The sequence below is a fragment of the Cyprinodon tularosa genome, unplaced genomic scaffold, assembly GCF_016077235.1.
Source record: "Cyprinodon tularosa strain WSP-4 unplaced genomic scaffold, ASM1607723v1 ctg361, whole genome shotgun sequence".
Taxonomy (NCBI): Eukaryota; Metazoa; Chordata; class Actinopteri; order Cyprinodontiformes; family Cyprinodontidae; genus Cyprinodon; species Cyprinodon tularosa.
Window position 1 is genome coordinate 17,109 of NW_024039076.1, and position 17,843 is coordinate 34,951.

The 17,843-nt window shown below is 41.0% G+C and overlaps 1 protein-coding gene across 2 annotated transcripts in view; it reads left to right on the forward strand.

Moving 5' to 3' along the window:
- The first annotated feature begins 501 nt into the window (after positions 1-501).
- The window catches only part of nisch (nischarin), a 29,746-nt gene continuing 12,404 nt past the window's right edge, over positions 502-17,843 (forward strand). Inside the window, exons 1-17 of one of the 2 annotated variants that reach the window (XM_038295869.1) lie at positions 502-569; positions 2,057-2,235; positions 3,373-3,456; positions 3,669-3,851; positions 6,262-6,310; positions 6,715-6,878; positions 6,963-7,058; positions 7,146-7,241; positions 7,326-7,478; positions 9,840-9,908; positions 11,043-11,228; positions 12,362-12,490; positions 12,655-12,768; positions 14,004-14,091; positions 14,282-14,400; positions 16,334-16,392; positions 16,572-16,835. In XM_038295869.1, coding sequence (XP_038151797.1) covers positions 2,155-2,235; positions 3,373-3,456; positions 3,669-3,851; positions 6,262-6,310; positions 6,715-6,878; positions 6,963-7,058; positions 7,146-7,241; positions 7,326-7,478; positions 9,840-9,908; positions 11,043-11,228; positions 12,362-12,490; positions 12,655-12,768; positions 14,004-14,091; positions 14,282-14,400; positions 16,334-16,392; positions 16,572-16,835 — 1,934 coding nt within the window. In that variant the 5' untranslated portion in view covers positions 502-569; positions 2,057-2,154. Of the gene's footprint in view, positions 570-2,056; positions 2,236-3,372; positions 3,457-3,668; positions 3,852-6,261; positions 6,311-6,714; positions 6,879-6,962; positions 7,059-7,145; positions 7,242-7,325; positions 7,479-9,839; positions 9,909-11,042; positions 11,229-12,361; positions 12,491-12,654; positions 12,769-14,003; positions 14,100-14,281; positions 14,401-16,333; positions 16,393-16,571; positions 16,836-17,843 lie in introns of those variants that run through there. The other variant, XM_038295870.1, reaches the window with a different exon arrangement.

The following is a 17,843-nucleotide window of genomic DNA, read 5'->3' on the forward strand; positions in this document are numbered from 1 at the left end:
TTCTTATTGCCACATCGCCAAACAGGAAGGTTAAAAAAAAAAAAAGGCGAAAAGACCCCCCTTCCAAAGGGATGGACGCCTTCGTCTGTTCCAATTTGCATGTTTTCTAAACAAAAACAAGACTTTGTTGGGCTACTGTATAAAACCTTAAACTCAAAGTTATTTCTGGCATTTTCAATTGAAAAAGCTTCCTGGATGGAAGAGAAACGTCTTCAAACTTGGAAACAAAGTCCAGTGGATTGTTTTTAATTTCTTTTTTTGGATGAATATGACCTGGATGACTGAATCTTCACCAGCAAAGTGGAACAAATTAAAATGCACCACCTGACCAACCTGGTCAGCTAAGTCAAAGTTAAGCAATAATGGAATAAAAGCAGAAATTAACTAAATATGACCCAACAGATACAGTTTTATAAGTCTCCATAAAACAAAAGCATTCCATAGACACATGGAGATGAATAAAATCACATGACTGAAGTGAAAAAGCTTCCTGTCCGTCAGGGGAATTCTAAATAAAGTTTTTTTTTTTTTAGCATTCAGCTGCTGCATCATAAACAAACATGGCGGCGGACTGAAAGCAGCGTGGTGCATGGCGCGTGTTTTGAAGCTGCTCTGCTTGTGGAGAAATGTCCTGGGCCGTGAGTAGTGAGGAAACAGGAAGCGATTCTTGTGGGATGGAAGAGGGAAATAGTGACAATGAAGGTTGGAAGATAGCAGCATCAAAAAATGAGAAAAAGCGGAAAAAACAGAGATCAGTTAAAGGGGAATCTAGTTCAGAACAATCCAGTGATGATCAATCCATACATTCCACAGCACAACAAAATGAATTCAAAGTCATATTCAAAGTCGTTAATCAGGCAGACTCTTTTACAAACTGGAATCCGGTTCACTTAACAAAAACCATCAATAAACTTGTTGGAGAAGTCAGAGGTGCCAGAATTCTGTACAGTGGAGACCTGCTAATTAACTGCAGAGACAGCGCCCAGCAAGGCAAAGCAATACGTATTAACAAAATTGACGGGATAAGAGTTCAGTGCAGCCTAATGGAGAACAAAAAGATCAGCAGGGGAGTCATTGGAGGAGTTCCTCTGAAAATTTCTGAAAAAGAGATTCTGGAAAACATAAGCGGTGCAAAAGTAAAAGAAGTAAAACGGTTAAAAACAACAAGAAACGGAGAAAGATCTGACAGTTTATCTGTACTAATTAAATTCGAGGAAGAGCAATTACCAAGCAAAGTATTCATCGGTTACATCAGTTACAATGTCAAAATCTACAATCCACCACCATTGAGATGTTTCAAATGTCAAAAATTCGGACACATTGCAGCAGTTTGTAAAGGGAAACAGAGGTGTGGAAGGTGTGCAGGAGAACATGAATATGGTAAATGTGGAAAAGAAGCTAAAATAAAATGCTGTAATTGTGGTGGAGAACATACTGCTGCTTATCGCGGCTGTGAAGCAAGCAAAAGGTCTGAAGAAATAAAAAAAATGAAATTTGAGCTTGGAATAACTTATGCTGAAGCTGCAAAAAGGATCCCATCTCAGTCAGAAAAACCCAAACCTACAGTTCAACACACGGCAAATTTCAAACCTCTAGAGAAATCTCCAAAAATTGATGAAGACTCACTAATTGTTAAAAAGACAAATTTTGTTCTTTTCATGGTGGAAGTGATTAATTGTACTGCTCAGACGACAAAAAAAACAGAAAAAATCAAAATAATAGTGAAGGCTGCAGAAAAATATCTGGATGTTAAAGATATGAACTGGGAGATGGTTGGAAGCATGATGGAAAGACCAATGGGACCATCAGAAACTGGCAGAGGTACGATGACCTAGAGTAAATTAAAATTATACGGGCAAATGTAATTTAGTATAATTTAGTATTATGTGGGTTTAAGTTACACAGGTTATTTTATTGTATTTTTTTTTTTTTTTTTTTTTTTTTTTGGGGGGGGTGAATCGTTTCCTGTTTCCTTGCTTTACTCCATATCAGTTGGTGGCGGTAATGCACATTTCACAAGTTTGCCAACCGCCATAAAATCTCATAAGAAGAAGAAGACTGAAAGCAGCGGCGGACGCTCTGTGACGCTGTTTTAATTAAGAGGACGGGTTTTTAATGTTAGAACTGGTTCGGTTGGTTTCGTAGCGGATCAGGATGGAGCCTGGCCCGTTTCCAGAGGAGGTTCCGGACAGGAAAGTGCGAGTGGTCGGTTCCGAGCTGGTTGAGAGCTACACGGTAAGCCTGCTAGCTAACGATCATGATATTAAATTAAACCTTCAGGTTCTCTGTCTGTTCTGGGGCTGCAGCTAACCTGTTTAACTCTGTAGCTGCTGTTTTTAATTAGAAATATGCAACTCATTATTTAAAATGAGCATTAAATTACTTCTTATTAAATTATTAAATCACAAGACTGAACATTCCTGTCAGAGGTGGCAGATTTGGGTAAACTATGTAAAACTTAAAAGATCTGAGACCTAATTTGATCTACTTTCCTATGACAAACATATTTCATTATTATTTTAAACTATGTTTTTCAATTGTTTTTTTGTTGTTGTTTCATCTTTCCCACTCTTTACCTATTGATTTATAATCTTTCTCAGGAAAGTGAGGTTTATTTTACCTAATTGTCCACCTTATTTTTATAATGTTGTAATTAATCTTTTGATGTACTGGCCTAAGTTTTTTTTTTATTAAACTTTCTTGAGAATCAATAAAGATAAAATAAATAAAAAATATCAATGAATTAACATGGCTTAAGTTGAGTGGGGGATTTAGTTCAATTTTGATGATCAAGATTTAAAGATAAACTAAAATTCATTGTCTCAAAAACTTAGATTTAAAAAAATCTGATCAATTAAAACAGCATTTCTAAACCGGAAGTAATTAGTTATGGTCCTCATAGTCATGGGGAAGTCTGCTGACAGTCATCATGGACCCTCCATTAGCAGGGGAAGATCCAGGAGGTCATTCATGCAGAAGCTGTATGTTTGCAAGCATTTTAATAGAAACTTAAGTGGAAGGAAAAAGTGTGGAAGTAAACTGTACATGAGCAACATCGACAAATCCAAGGCATGAGCTACAGCTGTCTCACTGTTTCAGTCCTGAACCAAATAGACTCTTTTAACCATGAGTTTCATACTGGCTCTGTGGCGAGGATAGTTTGGAAACAAGTCTGTTTTTAACAGATAACGGAGCAAAACTTGCTGTTTTTTTAAGATCGGGTTGAATCAGACACTCAGTCACATGCAAAATTAATGTAAATGTAATGCGAATATAACATCGGAGCAGGCGACACGAGGTCAATGAAAATTCCTCTACAGGGTTTAATTCAGGGATTATGAAACCAGTTTTGTTGTTTTCTTTTTGTTTCAGGTTTACATCATCGATGTTACAGACGGTCTGCATAAGTGGACTGTGAAGCACCGCTACAGCGACTTCTATGACCTCCATGAGAAGGTGAGGCAAATATTTAACCCTAAAGCGCCACCCTGCAAACCAGTTTCACTGCATTTTAGTTCAGGTGATCTCTAATGTGAATGCAGCAGAAATCAGACAAATTCCTTCACTCTCAAGTCTGATTCATTTTATTCAGTGTTTGAGATAAAGATCTGAAAAATGACACTCGAAGAAACCTTTTAACAAAAAGATCCTCTTTGTCGTTTCTCCAGCTGACAGCAGAGAAGAAGGTGGACCGGCGTCTACTTCCTCCTAAGAAGATTTTAGGAAAGAACTCAAAGAGTTTGGTGGAGCGGAGGCAGAAGGAGCTGGAGCTCTACTTACAAACGCTGCTTCAGCAGTTTCCAGAGGCCACGCCCACCCCTCTCGCCTGCTTCCTGCACTTCCACCTCTATGTGAGTATCACCTGAGCAGGTGGACTCCGGCCTGTTAGTTTATAGTCCTAACCAGAGCTTTTAAGAGGAAAAAGTCCCAGCTCCAGCTTCATTGAGATAAGGTGCCATTAGGACTCATTTTTAGAAAACTCATGATGTTTATGGTTTCCTCTTAAACAGCCGTCATCACTTGGTATCTGAAAGGGTCTTTAGAGAAGGAAAGTGCTGCCAGATCAGCCATTTGGCAGCAAAATAGAAAAGAAATATGTTTTATTGTCCAACAGCAGGCAGATTCAGGTGTATCAGCAGGAAGTTAGTTTACAGCATCATGAAAAGTACTGTATAGTTATAAGAAAAAAACTGCAAATTCAGGGAAAAGATCATGTGCTTCTGGGTGGAATGATTTAAAACTGTAGAAAGCTCATAGTCCTAAAAGAAAATACCAACAAACTATTTATATAAAAAAATTAAAAAAGCTGTCTGGACATATTCAGTCTTTATCATTTTTATAATGGTAATATTAGCCTCTAGTTATTTATGTTGTGTTAATTCTGAGATTAGGTGACAAATTATTTGATATTTTTTTTTTTTTTTTTGTTTATTTGTTTTTTTTGGTCATCAAGAAAGAGCCGTGAGAATGTTAATCATAAGTGGAGGATATTTGACCAGCATGCACTGGGGTGGGCCTATGTTTCTATTACCAGTGCAGGCGATAAACTGCACTGGTAATAGAAAAATAAACCCCAAATAAGCAACATTAAAAGGTCTGTTCATTGGATTTCTTTAGTCTATGAAACACACCCACAGAGCAGTAGCGGCTAATAGATCAGGGATGTTTAAATGTTTTGGTTTGACAAACAATATGTTCCGATGCACTATCCAAAATATCAGGATTAGGGCTGCAACTAACGATTATTTTAAAAATCGATGAATCGGCCGGTTATTTTTTCAATTAATCGATGAATCGGACAAAAAATATTTTTTATATTAACCTCTTTATTCCAAAATAAACATTTTAGACAGAACAAACAAGAACACGAGTACAGGTTGCTCATTAACTGTACTGGTGCAATATGAAAAATAAATGTTTGTGTTAAAACTACGCAAACTTACATGAGAAATGTAGCTGTACATCCACAAAATATAGGCTAATTTGTCTCATAAAGTGCATAAAAAGACATTTTTGTTTTAAAACCTTTAAAGCCCGATCCAAGAATAAAACAAAACTAAATATTACTTCTTTTTGGTTTGAAGTAAAGGAAAAGTCCGGTCAGCAAGGAATAACCAATGGATCATTATTTATACCTAAAACTAATACGTTTGCAGTGATTTAAGGAATTTAGCATTAATCAGTAAATAAATAAAAACAATAATTTTTGTTTCAATCCCTGAGTCTGGGAGCGGCCATTTTTTCCCAAATATATTAACCCCTCCCTCCTGCCATCTTCCAGCAGTGACGTCACGGTGCGGTAAGCCTAGCGCCATTCTCCCCGCTTTACAAGCTAAATCAATGGGAACTACTAGACACATCTGCAATCAACAACAATTATTGAAGATTTCCAGAGGACTTCACCATTGAAATTCACCAGAGCTATAGTGAAACTGACAATGCCCACGTGCATGGCAGCTGGATGTTGGAATACATCGGGTAAAAGTGAAAAAAAAGTTATTCCACCTTTCTGATTCCTGATCCTCCACGGACGGGTTGGTCGTTGGATCGCCAACTTGAAGAGGGAGGATTTGCCATCGAACTTCTGGCCAGAGAAAAAACCCGTAATATGTAGCCAACATTTGGAAGAAGAATGTTTTCAAGATGACTTGGATAATAGCGCGTTGTGACAAACACCAGATACAGCACTGGGACTTGATCAACAGCCGATACCGCACCGTGACGTCACAAACCAGTAGGTGGCAGTAGTGTTCTTTGACAAACATGGATTCCTCCAAAGTTTGGATTCTGAATATAACCGGAATTTTCCTTTAAGGGACCTTCTAGAACTGAGCCAGTCTTCCTGATTCTTGAAAAAGGAATAGAGAGCAGCTTCTCATTTTCTTTGTAGATGTAAAGTAATTTCATCTAAACGGGACAAAAGTCTGTGATAACAGCTGGATTTGGAGTTTTCCTTTAACCCCTCCTGTTTTAAAGGACCTAACATGCTTGTTGTTGTGGCCGCGGTGAGTTTTAGTTCTGAGAGGATGGATCTCATGATCAGAGGAACACCAGCTGCCTGTTGCTGGATCCCTCAGAACAGAGAGGTCCCATTGAACAATGAGCTCAGATGCTCCACATGTGACCGTCAGGCTGGACGTCACTCAGAATGCCTCCTCATTGTTTTTACATCAGTTTCCTTGCAATCTGATGTGTCGACTGTTGATTAAAACATTCAGTTTATTAGGTCTGAAATAAACCAATTTAAATCTCTTCTTTCAGGAGATTAACGGCATCACAGCGGCTCTGGCTGAGGAGCTTTTCCATAAAGGTCAGAAGAATCTTTTTTGTCTCCTTTGCAGCTCTGCTCAGCTTTTGCTTTGGTTTAACCCGGCCTCCCCTCCTTTGCTAAAACAAGATCTATAGATATTTATAAAAATACCTGTTTTTATTTCCCTTCTTATTCATTTATTGCTAAAATGGAACTGCAGTCATTCCTTATTTGTGAGACAAACTTAGTGATTAAAGCTGATTCTGAGAACATTTAAGCCTTAATTAGATTCGACAACCTGTAGGAAAGGTTATAAATGCTGCAGCAGAAGACAGGAATGTTTTGCTTATTGTTTGTAAAGCATAAAGAAAGGAGACCTGGATCAGGATTTCATGCTTTAGTTCGGATTGTTCTTCTATCTGCCGACCTTTCCTGGAGGTTTGAGTTGTGATTCTGTGCTGCAGGAGAGCAGCTTCTGCAGGCAGGAGAGGTGTTTACCCTTCGCCCTCTGCAGCTTTACTCCGTCACTCAGCAGCTCCGACTGGCCAAGCCCACCTGCTTCACCGGAGACGCCAAAACGGACCTGGGTCACATCCTGGACTTCACCTGCAGGCTGCGCTACCTCAAGGTACCAGAGTTAGCTCATTTAAGCGTCCTGCATGTTTGAGGTGCAGCCAGCGATGACCATGCTGGTCCTGTTTGTGCCGGTCAGATTTCAGGGACCAGAGGTCCGGTTGGAACCAGTAACATCCAGGAGAATAGCCTCTCCTTCGACCTGTCTGTTTTCAAATCACTGCTGCAGATTGAGGTAACGTCTGCTCCTAAAACACTCCTCCGTTTCTGCTGTGTTGAAGGACAAAGTCAAATAAAAACGCCTCTTTGACTCCGTCCTCAGATCAGCGACTGCATCGCGCAGCGGGTTCAAGGTCTGCCGTCTCTGAGATCCACCCTGGCTACTCTCAGCATCCACCGCTCCACAGAGTCCATGATGGTGCGTTTGCTCAGAAGCTGAACCCAGAGTTCGGCCGGTCCAGTCGCTCCTTTAGGGCTGATCTGTATTTCCTCTGCCGTCCAGTCCGTCCTCGTCCCGGAGGCCAGCGAGTTCCCGCAGTGGGAGCCTGAGGGGGTGGAGTCTGGGTGTCCGGTCACCGCCGTGGTTCCTGTGTGGAGACAGCTGACCACCCTGGACATGAGCCACAACTGCATAAGCACCATCGACGACTCTGTGGTGAGAAGGCTTCGTCTAAATGTTTACTTTTAACCAACAGGGAGGTAAAAATAACTAAACTTTTAAAACCTTTTAATTCCCTCTTTGTTTGAATCACTGCAGAACTTCAGGCTTTAAGGAACACAGACCTGATTGTTGCAGCTAAGATGATCTAAATCAGACTAAGACAGAAAGAGAAAAATTATTCAGTTCAATCGGATCTAAAACCGGAACCATTTCAGAACCAGTTCCACGTTTAATGCAACGCTTTTCGTGTAGAAATAAACTATTAGATAAATTGATATTTTGAGCAATGATGGAAACATAAGAATGTAAAAGAAGCTGCAATACGTTAAGATCCATAGGCGTTTCTAGACGTGGGCGAGCAGGGGCCAGTTCCCCTTTAGAACCGGTCCTGGCCCCTGTTGGCCCCCTGAGCTGAAGACTGATTGGGCCTCTCAACTCATTCTATTTTTTTTTTCATAACTGTTCTGTTTTGATCATGATTTAGGAAATATGGTGATAGATTCTGTCATATTGGGATGGGATTCCAGTTTTCATCTAAATATTATTTTTAACCAATTTCAAAATATTTTGTTAGAGCTACATTTATCAGTAGCTCTCTAATTCTAATTCTGATTGGATTAAAACTGATCGTTTTCATTTAAAATAAGTGAGATATATTTAAAAGATCCTGAATTATGAATGAACATTGACATAATATTCCTAAGATTAACTTCATTTAGCTTTTATTTTGACCTCAACAGGGTTCCCGCGGGTCCTTAAAAAGTCTTAAAAGGCATTGAATTCTTCAAAATAAAACTAAGGCCTTAATTGATATTAAAATGTCTTAAATCAGTCTTTCATAGGTCTTAATTTTTAAAACATCATAAATATGATTATTTTTATTATGATTTATTTTTGTAATCTAAATAAAACATTAAAATGGAAAAAAAAAAAATTTTATCAATAAAAAAATAACGGCTCGCCATTATTGGTGCGTCCCGATAGTGGAACCAATAAAAGCGTTGTTGCGGCCGGGACATTTGGGAGATGCACCATTAACTTTTTTTCTGGAAAATATGAGCAAGTGTAAATGTAACCAAAATTGTCTCCAGCCAAGAGTTTTCTCCATGGCTAAAACCAGGGAACATACATGAGGCTCAGTGGATTTATGCAAGAAGTCATCCAAGCTCAGAACGATGGGAATGAAGGGATATTTTAGACATAAACCAAAGTTTTCTCTTGTCTTGCTCTGAATGGAATATTTTTTGTAGCCGAAGCTTTCCTCATAGCGTTGAATCACAGTCCATGTCCATCCTTGGTCCTGGACGTTGCTGTCAAAGGTTTGATTCCCGACCTGGTGACCTTTGCTTCACAATTCTGAAAATTAAATTAAACCCTCCTTTCTAAAATCAGCATAAAGCTTAAGGTCCATGGTAGTGGTGGCATCATGCTCTGGGCTTCTGAAAGAAAAGGAGCCCAAAGCGAGGTGCCACCATGTTTCCCTGTGTGTCTGGTGTTCTTTAGGGCAAAGGTTCCCAAAGTGGGGGGTTTATGAGATCACAGTCGATGTGATCCCTGACGTATAAAGAAGGCCAAAATATATACATGTATATTTACCACAAAATAAAAAAGATGTACCATGAAATAAGTAGATGTAATGTTTATTTATTTATTCTTCCATTAAATTTAGTACTATTAAATATTAACCTGACTCCGTCAGATGGATTTGCTCCGAATATCCATCTAGAAACCTTCCGTTGCAGTAATTTTGGGAAGGGGTGAAAGTACTGGTTAGCTGATTGGCCTATGTTGGTGATAGACGGGCCAAATAAACCAATCAGATCAACGAAGCATATGAGGTACTAACAGAGCGACAATGAAGAGGAGCCAATTGATAGATCAAACTCTTGCCGAAACCAGTCGGGAGGAGAGCAAAAACATCTTTTCCTCTGAGAAAAGCCTCCAGAGCAGTGTTTTGCTCTTCTTTCAGTGAAGAAATACTCTGTAATTCTGATAAAACTTGCTCGATAGCCATGCTGACGCTAGTTTCATCGGCTGAAGCCGCCATGTTCTTTAGACTGAACTGTCTCGCTTCTCGTTGCGTCACACCTCAACCCGCCTCAAAGCCAACGCTGATTGGACGTTCGTTTGGTGAACGGCTCCAAATTTTCTTTAACGGAGAGTCTCCAGACTGATCTGCGAGTGAAACCTTGAAAGCTCGCCAGATCAGGATGGTCTCAGGATGGGCTAATTAAATATACCAATAAAGTATAAAATGTAAAATTTAATTATAAAATGTCCCAAAAGTTCATTAAGAATATATTTAAAATGATACATAGGCTCTGTGTTCTGACTGTTAGTTTCCTCCTGTTCCAGAAGCTGATCCCTAAGGTGGAGTTCTTGGATCTGAGCTACAACCAGCTGTCGTCTGTGGAGAATCTGCAGGTACGTCACACAAAGCTGGACCCTTCTTCCTGTCTGTCGCAGCCGTCCAGCTTTAAATCCTTTAAATATTCACAGGCTCCATCTTTATCTTGGTGTGTTTGCGGAGCAAAGCAGCTGAGGGCTCCGTCACACCTTGCTGATTTATCCAGCGTATGCCTGACGTCCCAGAATCTCCTAAAACGCTGGCATACAGCCAACTTTCTAAGTATTTTTTAAATTTTGAGCATATACATAGAGTATTCATAATGAGTCCAGAACTTATGTCCAATGACAGCCTAACTTATGCATAATGCACGGCAGACACACTTATGCATAAAAAACCAGCATCGTTTAGTTTTGCATTACGAAGAAGGCGCCCGATCTACATAAAAAGATGTATTTGATCGGGGTATTAACCTAGCTGCTGTTTACTGCCCGCCCCCCCAAAAAAATGAGAATAAATAAAAGGAAAAAAAAAGAAAAAAAAAAAAGGGTTGTAGTCGTAGCAGATTCAGCTTCATGTCTGCTAGGAAGTTTGTTGGTGGTGGGCGTGAATGCAGGAGGATCCATCACACTCACCTTCTGGCTCACCCTATGATGGGGATGAAGTCTGGAGGTTTAGGATAAGCCGGACGCCGGCCTTATGAGTAACTTACACTCAGCGTTTCTCAACGATCAGATAACTTACCTTTAACTTATGGCTCATGTATGAGCGTACGCTGGCACACGTCGGGACATTTTGAGCATGCTGAAAATGTCTCTACGTACTCCCCGTAGGTCGACGTGTTTCAGCGTACTTCAGCATGCTCATAACTTATACAAAACGTACCCCTAACTTATCCAACCTATGCCCAGTTGTTGCCAGACTTTCCATACGTCTGACATACACTGATCTAAATAATCAAGGTGTGACAGGGGCTTGAGGTTCATTTTATTGAATAAAAAGTTTCTTTTTTATACCATAAAGGTTAAATTAAAACTTTTCTTAAAGTGTTGAAATCATAAAGGAACATCTGAGAACTTAACAGAGGGTCTGAATTTGCAGTTTTACTGTTTCTCTTTGATGAAATCCTTTTTCTTCAGCCTCGATCTGTTGGATCCTGAACACTTTTCATTCTGACCTGCTTGTTTTGGGGTTTGCTTGTGTGTCTGCAGCACCTCTACAACCTGGTCCACGTGGACCTGTCCTATAACAGCCTCCGGAGCCTGGAAGCAGCTCACACTCGTCTGGGGAACATCAAAACCCTGAGCCTGGCTGGGAACCAGCTGGAGAAACTGATGGGCCTCTCAAAGCTCTACTCTCTGGTCAACCTGGACCTCAGCCACAACCAGCTGGCCCAGGTAGCCCAGTCAGCACATGCTGAACTTCATTAACACTTATAACCCTGAAATCAGTTTCAGCTCTAAATGGATGTGGGAAAGAAACCAGAGTTTGGAACATTATTGGCTCTGTTCTGCCGCTGAAAAACACAAAGTTTAAGCTCCATCTAAAGATTCTCTATTGGGTCTCGGTCTGGAGTCTGGCTAGGCCACGCCAGAACCTAGATATGCTTCTTCCAGAGTCACTCCCTGGTCATCCAGCCTGTGAGCTTTGGGTCATAGCCATGCTGGAAGAACCAGCCTCCACCCATCTTCAGTGCTCTAAATGATGGAAGGAGGTTGTTCCCCTAAATCTCCCAATACATGGCCCTGGTCATCCTCTCCTTAATACAGTGGAGTCACCCTGTCCCATGTGCAGAAAAACACCCCATGATGCTACCACCACCATGCTTCACAGTAGGGATGCTGTTCTTGGGATTATACTTATCATTCTTCCTCCAAACACGGTTTGTGGAATTATGACCAAAAACTTCTATTTTGGTCTCATCTGACGTGACTTTCTCCCATGACTCCTCTGGTTCATCCAAAGGGTCTTTTGCAAACTAAAGACGGGCCTTGAAATGTGCTGGTTCATGCAGGATTTCAGTAACCATGGAAACGGTTGTCTCAGCCTAATGGATGTCTAAAATTTAGTCTGTAGTGTCTTTGGACAGCTCTTTGGTCTTTGCCATGTTAGTAGTTGGATTCTTACTGATTGTGTGCGGTGGGCGGGTGTCTTTATGCAGCTAATGAACTCAAACAGGTGAATCTAATGTAGGATAATAATTTAATGTGGACATTTGGAAGGCAGACTAACAGGTTTTTTACAGTCAGAATTCTAGCTGATAGATGGGCGTTCAATTACTTACTTGCAGCTGGATCATACAAATAAACAGTTTTAAAAAATCATATATTGTGTCTCACAGTGGACATGCACTTACGATGACGATTTCAGACCCTCCATGATTTCTAAGTGGGAGTTTGCGAAATAGCAGAGCGTTCAAATACTTGTATTCCTCACTGTCTAGTTGTTAAAATGGCTTTGAAGCACTAAGGACTCTGGGAAATGGGGTTTGAGCCATAAATGTTTATGTCGGCTCTTTTTTTTTTCCCAGTTGGAGGAAATCAGGAACATCGGCGCTCTGCCGTGCCTGGAGAAACTCAACCTTTCCAGTAACCCCATTTGCATCATCCCAGACTACAGAACCAAAGTCCTGGCCCAGTTTGGAGACCGGGCAGCAGAGGTACATCTTCACATTTGGATTCGAAGTTCTGAACCTGGTCGCATTCAGAGCTCGGCCAGTTTGGTTAAGATAAAAGTTGATGAATCGTCTAAAAATAATGTTTAGGGAAATCACTCCAGCCTGTCTCTGAAGCTGTCATTCTAACGTCTCCTGGACTCTGGCAGGTTTGCTTGGACTGTAAAGTGACGACAGAGAAGGAGCTGGACACAGTAGAAGTGCTGAAAGCCATTCAGAAAGCCAAAGAGGCCAAAGACCGCATGAGCCACAACGACAAGAAGGTAAAGACCGGCCGACTCCCACAGGGAGCTTCACATCCAAACTAACAGACTGACCTGGTGAAATGTTGGCGCCTCCTGCAGCTGCGTGTATATGGCAAAAATCCGTCTGACCACTGCTGCATGCGTTTTCATTCGTTGATTCGAGGTCCTTAAAGAGACATGGTTCTCCTGTACATTTACAATCAAGCAGACAATTGTGTTTAAAAATATCGTTTCTGCCACCCAGCCTGACTTCCTATTTCCAGCATAATGGGAAAATAGTCCGGCTAGAATCCTGGAGATGATGCTAAATGATCAGGTGACTGTTTTAGATGTAGTGATGGGAGCCTGTACAGGTCATACAATGTCCATTTATGACATAAAGTCCGATTCAGAGCTGGTTCAGTACAGTTTTATTATTAAAAACAATCATGAGGTCTAAAGGCGTTTGGTTCCTGTCCATTGAGGCACAGCTGGCAGCAGAAATCCCTCCTACTGATCAACCACGTTTCAGGGAACCAGTCGACTTTAACCTGGAAAGAACCAGACTCAGAATGATCAACAGAGACGGAAAAGACCTAACCTGACTCCGCCAGATGGATTTGCTCCGCATATCCATCTAGAAACCTTCCGTTGCAGTAATTTTGGGAAGGGGCAAAAATACAGGTTAGCTGATTGGCCTATGATGGTGATAGACGGGCCAAATAAACCAATCAGATCAACGAAGCATATGACGTACTAACAGAGCGACGACGAAGAGGAGCCAATCGATAGATCAAACTCTTGCTGAAACCAGTCGGGAGAAGAGCAAAAACATCTTTTCCTCTGAGAAAAGCCTCCAGAGCAGTGTTTTGCTCTTCTTTCAGTGAAGAAATACTCTGTAATTCCGATAAAACTTGCTCGATAGCCACGCTAACGCTAGTTTCATCGGCTGAAGCCGCCATGTTCTTTAGACTGAACTGTCGCGCTTCTCGTTGCGTCACACCTCAACCCGCCTCAAAGCCAACGCTGATTGGACGTTCGTTTGGTGAACGGCTCCAAATTTTCTTTAACGGAGAGTCTCCAGACTGATCTGCGAGTGAAACCTTGAAAGCTCGCTAGATCAGGATGGTCTCACGAGGCTAGAAAAGACCCACGCTGAGCCAGAAATGCTTTCTAATAGGAAATTGTAAAGTAACAGGAGGAGTTAAGCTAAAAGCTGTAGCTTTGACCTCCTGTGCTGCTTGTTGATCTCCTCCTCTTTGTTCTCCTGTCAGATCAGTGAAGACACCAAGCCGTCTGCTGCTCCTTCCTCCTCCTCCTCTTCGTCCTGTCCGGCCCAGCAGTCTGCCTGCCCCAGCCAAGGTAATCATGTATGTATCAGGCTGTGCAGTGCAGAGGAAGTATGAATCAATCCTATTCTTTTTTAGCTGAATATGGAGCCTAAATGGCTCAGATCTACTTATAAACTCAGAACTAATTAAACACAAAAGTCTCCTTCCTTTTCTTTATCTCAGATGGGTTTTTTTTAGCATCTCTAACATGTTTGTTACAGAAATGACGAACAGAGAAGACGCCCCCCAACCCCCCGCCGCTCCCCCCCCTGTGGACGCTGCACTCCCCCCTCAAAGCTCAAACACAAACACACACCTCCTGTCTGCTCAACCTGCTCAGGTGAGGCACTAACACACCTGGTAACCTTGGTAACCAAAGACCAGGAACCGGAGGGGTGGAGGGGACCTGTCAGATTTTGCGTTGGATCCGACAGAAAACCGCGTCGGACGAGGTCATGCCACTTAGCGCTCAATGATCACAGGGTTCCTACAGCATAAGGCAAGTTAAATTCAAGACTTTTTAATGCCACTTGAAATAAAAATTTAAGACCAAATTCACAAGAAACACAAGAAAAACCCGCTTGCGACAACTTAACCCAAAGGTTTATTTTAACATAAACCACTGCACTAATGTTTCAAATGTTGAAAAGCTTCCCATACAGGAAGAAAGCTAAAAACACACAAATGACAGATATATTTAAACAATTATTTAACTGAATTCACAAACTTTGTTTTAGCAGGGAACAAAACAAATCAGTTTTAAAGCCACAACATAACCAGTGCTAAGTCTTTTTTGCAGCTATTTTTCTTTGTATGGTTTTCTTAGTATGTTTGATTTGGTGATAAGTGGAGGCGTTGCAGAGACAAGGGTGGAGAAAGAACGAAAAAAGAGCCAACGGGTTTGCGGGTTCACCCTGTATAACTCCAGTTCACAGCACATCATCTTAATGCCCTCGCTGAGACGAGCCAATTCACTAACGGGCAAGTGGCAACAGGGAAGAGGAACAAGAGAACGTTTTATTTTGATTCTCTGAAATCAGCTGTGTTGGTGGTTGGCTGCCTGCAGAGGGAGGAGACGTCCGGAGAATCGATCATCAGATCCCAGCTGGGCTTTGGGTAGCATGCAGGTCACACCATGCTGGACAGCCAGTAAAAACATGGAATCCGTTTTGTTTTTACACCAACTTTTTTAGGTTGAGGACAGGACAGTATGTATGGAGTCCTCAAAGTGGGTTAGATTCTGACCCGTGGTCCTTCGCCGCATGTCTCTGACAAACATGGAAGCCTTCAGTAAAGCACATTCAAATGAAAGTTACTCTGAATTAAAAACACTTATAATTTATTGATTAATTTCCTATTTAAAGTGCTTCCAGAAGTTTGAATTCCGAATATGACCAGACTTTTCCTTTAAATATCAATCCTTTTTTAGGTCCTGTAGTGATGGAATCTAGGTACTTTGTGTGGTTCTGGGGTCCATCAAGGAGCCCAGATCTGAGGTGTTTAGAGCAGACGTCATTTCATTATTTCCGCTGAGTCCAACAATAAAATAGACCATGAGGGCAAAAAAGTAAACCGTAAATTCCGGACTGTAAGCCGCTACTTTTTTCCCGCTGTTTGAACACTGCGGCCTATAATACAGTGCGGCTAATACATGTTTTTTTTTTATCAATGCGTGGAGCCGTCTGAAAACATCCAGCATCACCGGCGGGTTTCGGAAGGCTGGGCTGCTGCGGGATGAAGAGGATCGCGAGAGCGACAAGGATGAGACTGAAGTCAGCGACGGCATCCTGAAGCTGTTCCGTTCAGACACAGAGGAAGAGGACTTTGAGGGTTTTAGTGCCCAGGAGGAAGAAGAAAGTGATTAATGACTTTTCCTGGTCGGCTGCAATGTTCTGTGCGTTGTTCAATTAAAAGTACTGGTATTTGCAGGGTTATTTGCGTCTTACCGACACATACGTATATTTAAATGTGTTACAGGTAGTATGAAAAAATGTGTACCGTATTTGTTTGTTTTATCATACGGATTAAATAAAACGTAAAAAAAAAAAATGCTCACGTGTAATATCGTTATTTGTAAATATCTCATATAATGTGGGAAACCTGTGGCTTAAAATCCGGTGCGGCTTATAAAAGCACAAAATAGATTTTCTTTCTAAAATTAGAGCGGGCGGCTTGTAATCAGGTGCGCTCTATAGTCCGGAATTTACGGTAATTAATTAAATTTCTCATTCCTGTTTTCATTTATTGTAATAATAATTTTTTAATCTATGCAGGTAAAACTTTCTGCATTCATTCCGTCTCAACAACCAACGTCTTCATCTGCAGCCATCTGGTCAGTACGAGAACTGATGTTTTAACGGTTGTCTGAAAATTAGGAGGTTTAAGAGACATTGTGACATTTTTCACAGGATTTTATTGAGTAAATGAAATAAACTCCTGTGTAGCAGGATCAGGAATATAAACGTGGGCCTGATTTTACCCACAACTGTAAAAACTCTTCTTGTCTTCCAGCTGTATCTGCTCCGCTTCCTTCTCCAGTCACCAGGACGTAAGCTGTTCCTCCTGCAGCGCCATCTGGTGTCCTCTGCTCCCATCTCCTCTCTCCTCGCTGTCCTCTAACTTGGACTTCATTAACCGGCTGTCGCAGTGGCTCAGTTTGGCCTCCAGGGAGCAGAAGACGAGGAGAGGAGAAGGAGGAGTGGAGGAAGAGGAGCAGAGGTCTGATCCCAGAGACCATCAGTCTCATGTGGAGGGTACCGATGTCGGCAGTCGCAGGTGACTGATCCGCTCTCCCTTCTTAATTATTTATCTTTTAGTTAAAGTTCTTGTGGAAATTTCCTCTGCATAAAGCAGCAGAGATGCAGTCTTTGCTCAGAGCAGCATTTCTTCTCACTTATTAAAAGTTTATATGGTTTTATTTATCAAATACCTTCCTATGTTTGAGAAAACTACAAGAAATACCCCAAGAGCTCAATGAATGTTCATCCAGGAGGTATCAGTAGAACCTAGAGCAACATCCAAAGCTCCACAGGCCTCAGTTCAGGTCAGAGGTCAGGATTCAGGGATACGCTGGGCAGAAATGGGCTCAGTGGAAGAATTCCAAGACCAGAATCACTGCTGACCCAAGAGAAACTGAAAAACCTGCCTCACATTCAGCCACACATGTTTATGATCCCCCAAAACTTTAGGAAGTTCTTCTCTGGACCTTCTTTAAAGGTATAGTTGAGAATTTTGATTTTTTTTTTTTAAAGACTCGCCCTCTCATTAAAAAAAATCATTCATGTATCTGCTCCCAAGAGGAAAGGCCTATTAACCGCGTGCAAGAGCGTCTAGAGTCCAATAAAAAAACATATCTGCCCTGGAAAGTTAAAATATAGAGGTTGATAACTTTTATTAGCAGTGATGTGAAATGGATTTCACCAAACAGCATGCCAAACTTTACTTGTCATTTTTTGAACAGTATGTAATAATATTCATATTTAAAGTACTTTCAGAGGTTAGGATTCTGGCTTAGTTTAAGTCCAGATCCAGATGTTTTAGAATAATCTTAAACCAACTGTTGACACAGAAAAACCCTCCGATGTGACTCGATTAAAACAATTCAGAGATTTGTTTTAGAAATAGACCTGAAGCTTTAATAATATGGAGGATAAAAAGTGTCAAAATTAAGTAAATAAATACAGCATTAAATAAATAATGAATTATTGACAAATTTAATTATTTATTTAATGCTGTATTTATTTATTTAATTTTGGCACTTTTTATCCTCCATATAATAAAGAG